The sequence below is a fragment of the Marmota monax genome, unplaced genomic scaffold, assembly GCF_021218885.2.
Source record: "Marmota monax isolate L192 unplaced genomic scaffold, Marmota_monax_Labrador192_F-V1.1 WCK01_AAM20220418_F8-fsc00122, whole genome shotgun sequence".
NCBI classification, from domain to species: domain Eukaryota; kingdom Metazoa; phylum Chordata; class Mammalia; order Rodentia; family Sciuridae; genus Marmota; species Marmota monax.
The window spans coordinates 3,455,650-3,464,444 of record NW_026695223.1 but is presented as its reverse complement, the minus strand read 5'-3'; the positions used below and the strand labels follow the sequence as shown (position 1 = coordinate 3,464,444).

Sequence of the window (8,795 nt, the reverse complement as noted above, 5' to 3'; positions counted from 1 at the left end):
TCCCTCCCCTTTTCAGCTTCTAAGGGTGGCTTGCATTGCTTGTTCCTGGCTTCCTCCCTCCATCTTCAAAACCAGCAGCCATGGCTGAGCCACTCCCATGCTACCATCTGACCTCCCTTCTTCCTTTAAAGGATCTCTGTGATAACACTGGGACTATGTGGGAAATCCAGGCTAAGCTCCCTATTTTAAGGCCCACTGATGAGCGACTTTAGTTCTGCTGGCAACTTTAGCTCTCCTTTGCCATATTCATAGGTTCTGCAGATTCAGGGGTGGACATTTTTGAGGGACCATTATTCTGCCTTCCACAGTAATTAAATAGCAAATCAACCACACCATTTTTCAAGGACTTCAAAGTTATTATACTGTGTAGATGTGCCTGCAATTATTTAACTGATATCTTGTTAAAGGATATTCCTTGATTAGTTCACTTAATAAATATTCATTAGGTAACTACCATGCTCCATGTTAGATAGGAACATATTTATGTACTTCTATTTTAATTATTATAAGCAATATTTTAGTCATCAATCTTGTGCACGTATCTTTTAAGTCTCCAATTATTTCCTTAGAATAAATTCCAAGATTTGGAAATTATGTTTTATACATTTTGTGTATTTTCTTGCTAAGTTGTCTTAGCCTCCCAAACTGCTTGCATTAGGTATGTGCCACTGTAACAAGCTTGTGTGGCCTTTTCTACTTAACCTACTCCACTGTGTTTTTCCCCTTTGAATTTCAAACATATAAGTAAACGCAAAAACTATATCATTCCATAATTTCACTGATCTTATAGCATTTTTAATTTATTCTTTAGGCTGTTGTTACTTGCATTTTCATCTTAGCATTGCTTGTAGTTTTTAAAATTTGAATGCTGTTTTAGCTTCACCATATTAATTACTCCTCAGATTAAAAACCAGCAAGAGAGTAGAACTAATTATATATTTACAGAGAAATTTAAAAATAGAAAGACAAGTATAATTACTTACCATCCAACTATCTTTCAGTAGGAAAGAGCCTGTGCATGTTTGAGAGGAACAATAAAATATCCTTGGAATTTTTTCAAGCATGTAGTTATGTCCAAGTTTAGTATAGAAAACTTAATTCATAAATCCATGAACAAACAGAAATCTCTGAAAATCAAGTTCTTTCTTTCCCTTAGGTGGTTCATTCATACAGATGAACTGTGAATTTTGTATCTGATTGTGTTTGACCCTTTGCTTTGGTTGTATGAAGCTTGAAATTAATTTCTGGTCCATCTTTAGTAATTATTATTATTATTTTTAGTACTAGGGATTGAATCTAGGGGCACTTTGTCACTGAGCTACATCCCCAGTCCTTTTTATGTTTTGAGACAGGGTCATGCTAAGTTGTACAGGCCAGCCTCAAATTTATAATCCACCTGCATTGGCATCACTAGTCTCTGGGATCATGGGCCTGTACCACTGTGCCTAACATACTTCCTTTACTCTTACATGCTTTCTATCTATTTATGTTTTGTTATATATATATATAAATTATGTATATATAAATATATATATTTATATATACATAATTTTGAATTTACTATAAATCATTTCTGAAGCACAGTAGATATAAATAACTGATCAAATAAATATATGAATATATATAAAATATGATAAACAAATTAGATAAAATGTACAGTTTGTGCTCCTTGTCTTCTCACCCAAGTTTAGCTTAGCAGGGCACTTATTTCTTATATCTGAGCTTTGTAAATTGTGTGACCCTATAAGGACAGTCAAAAGATGAACCTACTGTGTCTCCATTTCTCCTATGATCCAGCCTCTGGAGTGGACTCTAGGTGTACACTGGATATTTAGATTTTAAAGAAACCCTTTTGATGCTAACAAATGTGCAAACCTGTCTTTATACTACATAATCAATACAAACACATCAGCTGATAGTATTCATTGAGTATTTTACTGTGTGTTCTCTTGCATTCTCCTATTCCTATTGTCTAAAGTTAAGGTAGGTTTCAGGTACATCACTAGGCCTTTACCTCTGCTGCTCTGACACCATATCTAAACAGGCAGGACTAGGGTTTGAGCATTATTATAAAGTACATACAAACCTTACACAGAAGTATTTTATAGGGTAAAAAAGACTGTACATCTAAGTCACACTGAGAGTGATGACTATAGGAACTAGTAAGTCCTAATTCATGTTTCCATTAGAAAGTAGTACTTGCTTGGAACTTTGCAAGTATATTAAGCCACAGAGGAGAAGTCCTTTGACTTCTGTGCACTTGGAAGTCTGCTATGTGTGCGCACACAGGGAGGAACCTGGGCATTTGCTAGATGTTGAGCTTTTGGATCCATTCTGATTGCTTCTCCCAGATGAGGCAGGAGTATCCCATTTACAAGGAATTAAACATTCCCATTATCTTATTTTGTCTCTCAATACTTTTTGTTTTAGTATGAGGAATTGACTCCAGGGATGTTTTAGCACAGAAGCTATATCCCCAGTACTTTTTATTTTGAGACAGGGTCTTGCTAAGTTGCTTAGGGCCTCAGTAAATTGCTGAGGCTGGCTTTGAACTTGTGATCCTTCTGCCTCAGCCTCCTGAGTTGCTGGGATCACACCAGCTATCCAATACTTTATTGCTGCTAATGATATAAATTGCATCTTACTGTGTTAAGCTTGTATACTTTGAGACTGACTTTTTTAAGGGCCAGTTTTATGCATTACTTAGCATCCCTAGCACCCAACAAGTGCTTAGTGCACAATAAAATAATAATTAGGTGGGAACCAAAATATATGAGGTGAGATTTTATAAGTCCCTTGCTCTATCAGTTATTATATATTTAGTTATACTTTATTAACAAGTATTTAAGAGCTTTCTATGTATGAAGCATTGTACTTTGCCTGGTCATATAAATTCTGAATGAGCTATAATTCAGCAAAGAACCAAACCCTAATGTGATCAGGCTTGAACCACAAGCCTCTTAGTGGAAAGGGCTTCTTAAGGACTATCTACTTCCTCTCTGGTAAACAGTAACTTGTGGGGCCCAAAATTTTATTTTTCTATCTTCATTTTAGGGCCAGGAAAGAAAGAGGAGATGCCTATGTGACACACCCAAGTCCCACACTCACTGCATACAACAGAATACCATAATAAGAACCAAATAATAAACTTTAATTTGGATATAATACAATGGTGTATAATTCTTATGAGGTACAAAAATAATTGTAAAATATTTTTCTCCATTTGCAAGTAATTCTGCTATGGACTATAAACAGTACAATGATGCTATAAACTGTACACATTATACTACATTCCTAAACCTGGGCCTTCCTCTCTCTTATAGCACAACATGTAAGAAAAACAGCCATGCAGCTTAAATCCTGTCAAGTCATTTTAGAAGTAGTAGTTATCCTTAATAACAGAGTTGGATCCTACTTCTATTTAAACTAGTCTTTATGTTTCTGGCTCAATCCTATAGATCAAAAGATGTCTAAAAATTAGACTAAAAATTCTGCAGGTTTTTTTGGAATAGGTATTTCCCCTCCCCCTCCAAGAGAGAAAAATGTCAGGAGGAATCTTAGGTGTTAAATTCAACAAAAGCTCATTTAAAGGTAAATCACCATTAATGGAAAAGCTTTTCAAGTATAAGAAATTTTGAAAATAATAGCAATTCATTGGAAGACAAATTTAATTGCCAAAAGCTACTAAGGAGTTCTGTCTTTCCACTATTGTATTTCTTTCTTTCTTCTTTTTTTTTTTTTCTGGGAATTTAAGACAGGGATGCTTTGCCATTGAGCCACATCCCCAGCCCTTCCTAATATTTTAAGCAAAGAAAGATTTACAAGAATGATTCAAAAAATTATGGCAAGTTCTGCCCAGATCTGATTCACTAGTGCCTTTGATACTGAGAACCAGTCATTATTGAAAGAGTAGAAACAAAATAATGAGGAAATAGAAGCTTTGCCTTATGAAAACTGATATATCTTTATTTCCTAGAATTCCATTCAGTTTGTTGTGATTTGTGCTCTGATTAGATCTGAGTCCAACATAAAAGATAGGAAAACTGGCCATCTTCCTAAGCAGAGCTGAAAGAACCCATATAACTGTCCTGAGGTAAATGGCTATCTTTGGTCGCTGGTCTTCACTACTAGGTGGTTTTAACTCCAGCTATGTTCCCATCTCCTGTCTGTACAACTCTTTCATCCATAGTGGGATGTTGGGGTAGGAGGAAGAACTAACTTAGTGCTTATAGGAATTCTTTCTTTCTTTCATTCTCTTCCCATTTGTGTTGGATAGGGAACACTCTGCATTTTCTAGACCTATAACACTGGGTACCTTACATTTATAGAAAAAAATACATAATGTAGAAACAAAGGTAATCTAATATGTAAAATAATGTGGATCTACTTCCAGAAAACAGTCTGTGAGTCCAAAAGTGCTCAGTTGTGCTTCAGGTTTATGTTGTGAGAGCTCAGAAACATGGGGCTGCAATATGACTGAGGACAAAGTCTGACCACTAGGAGGCCCCTTGAGAGCTCTACACAGTCTATGGTTTATCACCATTACATTAATCAATGCCCACAATGCACATATATAAAACCTCTGTAGCTCTGCTTTCAAAATATGATGCTTATTCAGCTAATACATTAAGAAAAACTCTATCCTGCTTTATTATCTAAAATATGATGGAGAAGTGAGTAATGAGATTTGTTTCCTGAATACTTTCAGAGGCAGCACACACATTTTTTTATAGTACTCACCTTTTAAAAAACTGCAGTACTCATCTTACTCCACAGTAAAATATTATCATCAACAATTCAATTACTGAAAGAGAAGTCCCATAAGTCTATTATCTATTAATAACTGGATGGCTGATAGAGGATTTTACTGCCACTCTGAGAATCACCCTGCTAGTTAAAAACCTCTGTTCTTTGAGATTCAGAGATGCATCACAAAATCCTTTACAGAATCTGTGCTAAAATAGGATAATGTACAGAGATGGCTAAAATAACAAGATAGAATGATGGTGATCTTGAGTATCAAAGACACATGTTATTGCAGCTGGGAGAAAATGCCTTGAAATGCTAACATGAAAAGAAAAGGAAAAAAAAAAACAGAAAAAAAAAAAAAAGGGCTATGCTGCTTTCCTTAAAGTCAGTAAACTACCTAAGAGTACTCTGAGTATTTTTGGAAGAAAGGCACCAGATAAGTCCAAAGTCTTATTGCTAGTAGGATCATACAGGGGCCACGGCACAGATAACAGTACTTTGTTCAGTCAGCAAAGTCTAAGTCAGTCACTGATCTTGAGGCTTGAAAAGCAAGGAATGAGCCCCGTGTCTTATATTCAACTTGAGGAAAATGATTTCCAATTTTAAGTCGAGGTGGAAGCTGATTCTTACGATTAGGACTCAAGCTATTTTAGATAGGCACTCTGTTTTCTTTGGCCCATTTCTTCATGATTCGAATGATGTATTCTACTTGGGTGTTACCTGTGCTTCTCAGTAAATGCAGCACTTCTCGAAGGGTCTCTCTAAAGAAAAGATTTGAAAGAACAAAGTATTTCAATAAATATGAAAATTAACAAAATAAACTAGTAATTTCAAACTGTACTTCTAGCAGGGCATCTGTGAATAGAATCTACCATGGTATACTCATAAGCCAATTAAAAACTTCCTGGATTTATGGGGGCTGGGGTTGTAGCTCAGTGGTAGAGAGCTTGCCTAGCAGGGTTCGATCCCCAGCACTACATAAAACTAAATAAACAAAATAAAGGTATTGTATCCATCTACAACTAAAAATATTAAAAAAAAACAAAAACTTCCTGGATTTATCTTCTTACAGTGGCATAGTAAAATGAGAGATCTTGTGAAATACTCCTTGTCAACCCAGGGTCTCCTTACTTATCTGTATTATCTAACTACATACTACTAATTGTTTTGTCCTTGAGACTAAATATTTCTACACTTAATTTGTATGATAAGGTAGAAAACATATATATATATATATATATATATATATATATATATATATATATATATATCTCCAGGTGTCAGATTCTGGGAGCTTGATTCAAATTCTAGCTTCACAGTTAATGAGTCACTTCATTTGTCTGACCCTTACGTTTCTCCTTTGTTTAAGGTGGTAATCACTTTAAATTGGGTATCATTACCATAGTTGGAAAAAAAAATTTTTTTTGCATTTTTTTTTTTTTGGTACTGGTGATTAAACTTAGGGGCACTTGACCACTGAGCTATATCCCCAGCCCTATTTTTGTATATTTATTTAGAGACGGTCTCAATGAGTTGCTTAGCACCTTGCTTTTGCTGAGGCTGGCTTTGAACTTCTAATCCTCTTGTCTCAGCCTTCCTAACCCCTGGGATTACAGGCGTGTGTCAGCCATTTCTTCCACATTTTTATTGGTGTTTTATAGTTGTACATACTGATGGGATTTGTTGTTACACATGCATACATAGACAAAACACAACAACAATACAATTTAGCCAATATCACTCCCCAGAACTCTTCCTGCCCCCCTCCCATACTTTGATCCCTTTCCTCTAATGACTCCCTTGATTTTTAGGAGATCCACCCTTCCCTTTGTTTTCCTTTTTCTTCTCCAGCTTCTGCATATTACAGAAAATATAAGACCAAAAACCCTCTGAGTTCGACTTATTTCATGTAACTTTGATGGTCTCTAGTTCCATCCATTTTCCTGCTAATGATATCATGTCTTTCTCTGTCTCTCTCTATCTCTCCCCCATCCTCAGCAGTCCTGGGGATTGGACCCGGGCCTTGTACATGCTAGGAAAGAGCTCCATCATTTTTTTTTTTAATTTTTTATTGTTGGCTGTTCAAAACATTACATAATTCTTGATATATCATATTTCACAATTTGATTCAAGTGGGTTATGGGCTCCCATTTTTACCCCATATACAGATTGCAGAATCACATCAGTTACACATCCATTGATTTACATATTGCCATACTAGTGTCTGTTGTATTCTGCTGCCTTTCCTATCCTCTACTATCCCCCCTCCCCTCCCCTCCCCTCCCCTCCCCTCCCCTCTTCTCTCTCTGCTCCCTCTACTGACATTCGTTTGTCCCCCTTATATTATTTTTCCCCTTCCCCTCACTTCCTCTTGTATGTACTTTTGTATAACTCTGAGGGTCTCCTTCCATTTCCATGCATTTTCCCTTCTCTCTCCCTTTCCCTCCCACCTCTCATCCCTGTTTAATGTTAATCTTCTTCTCATGCTCTTCGACCCTACTCTGTTCTTAGTTACTCTCCTTATATCAAAGAAGACATTTGGCATTTGTTTTTTAGGGATTGGCTAGCTTCACTTAGCATAATCTGCTCTAATGCCATCCATTTCCCTGCAAATTCTATGATTTGTCATTTTTTAATGCAGAGTAATATTCCATTGTGTATAAATGCCACATTTTTTTTATCCATTCATCCATTGAAGGGCATCTAGGTTGGTTCCACAGTCTAGCTATTGTGAATTGTGCTGCTATGAACATCGATGTAGCAGTGTCCCTGTAGCATGCTCTTTTTAGGTCTTTAGGGAATAGACCGAGAAGGGGAATAGCTGGGTCAAATGGTGGCTCCATTCCCAGCTTTCCAAGAAATCTCCATACTGCTTTCCAAATTGGCTGCACCAATTTGCAGTCCCACCAGCAATGTACAAGTGTACCCTTTTCCCCACATCCTCGCCAGCACTTGTTGTTGTTTGACTTCATAATGGCTGCCAATCTAACTGGAGTGAGATGGTATCTTAGGGTGGTTTTGATTTGCATTTCTCTGACTGCTAGAGATGGTGAGCATTTTTTCATGTACTTGTTGATTGATTGTATGTCCTCCTCTGAGAAGTGTCTGTTCAGGTCCTTGGCCCATTTGTTGATTGGATTGTTTGTTCTCTTATTGTCTAATTTTTTGAGTTCTTTGTATACTCTGGATATTAGGGCTCTATCTGAAGTGTGAGGAGTAAAGATTTGTTCCCAGGATGTAGGCTCTCTATTTACCTCTCTTATTGTATCTTTTGCTGAGAAAAAACTTTTTAGTAAGTCCCATTTGTTGATTCTAGTTATTAACTTTTGTGCTATGGGTGTCCTATTGAGGAATTTGGAGCCCGACCCCACAGTATGTAGATCGTAGCCAACTTTTTCTTCTATCAGACGGCGTGTCTCTGATTTGATATCAAGCTCCTTGATCCATTTTGAATTACCTTTTGTGCATGGCGAGAGAAAGGGATTCAGTTTCATTTTGTTGCATATGGATTTCCAGTTTTCCCAGCACCATTTGTTGAAGATGCTATCCTTCCTCCATTGCATGCTTTTAGCCCCTTTATCAAATATAAGGTAGTTGTAGTTTTGTGGATTGGTTTCTGTGTCCTCTATTCTGTACCATTGGTCCACCCGCCTGTTTTGGTACCAGTACCATGCTGTTTTTGTTACTATTGCTCTGTAGTATAGTTTGAAGTCTGGTATCGCTATACCTCCTGATTCACACTTCCTGCTTAGCATTGTTTTTGCTATTCTGGGTCTTTTGTTTTTCCATATGAATTTCATGATTGCTTTCTCTATTTCTACAAGAAATGCCGTTGGGATTTTGATTGGCATTGCATTAAACCTATAGAGAACTTTTGGTAATATCGCCATTTTGATGATGTTAGTTCTGCCTATCCATGAACAGGGTATATTTTTCCATCTTCTAAGATCTTCTTCTATTTCTCTCTTTAGGGTTCTGTAGTTTTCATTGTATAAGTCTTTCACCTCTTTTGTTAGGTTGATTCCCAGGTATTTTATTTTTTTTGA

The 8,795-nt window shown here is 36.5% G+C and overlaps 1 protein-coding gene across 1 annotated transcript in view; it reads right to left on the bottom strand.

Annotated features, from left to right (window-relative positions):
- Positions 1–3,130: 3,130 nt before the first annotated feature.
- Positions 3,131–8,795, bottom strand: part of Ift56 (intraflagellar transport 56) — a 73,403-nt gene continuing 67,738 nt past the window's right edge. The window contains exon 18 of the mRNA XM_046434198.2: positions 3,131–5,510. Coding sequence (XP_046290154.1) covers positions 5,399–5,510 — 112 coding nt within the window. The 3' untranslated portion in view covers positions 3,131–5,398. The remainder of the gene's footprint in view (positions 5,511–8,795) is intronic.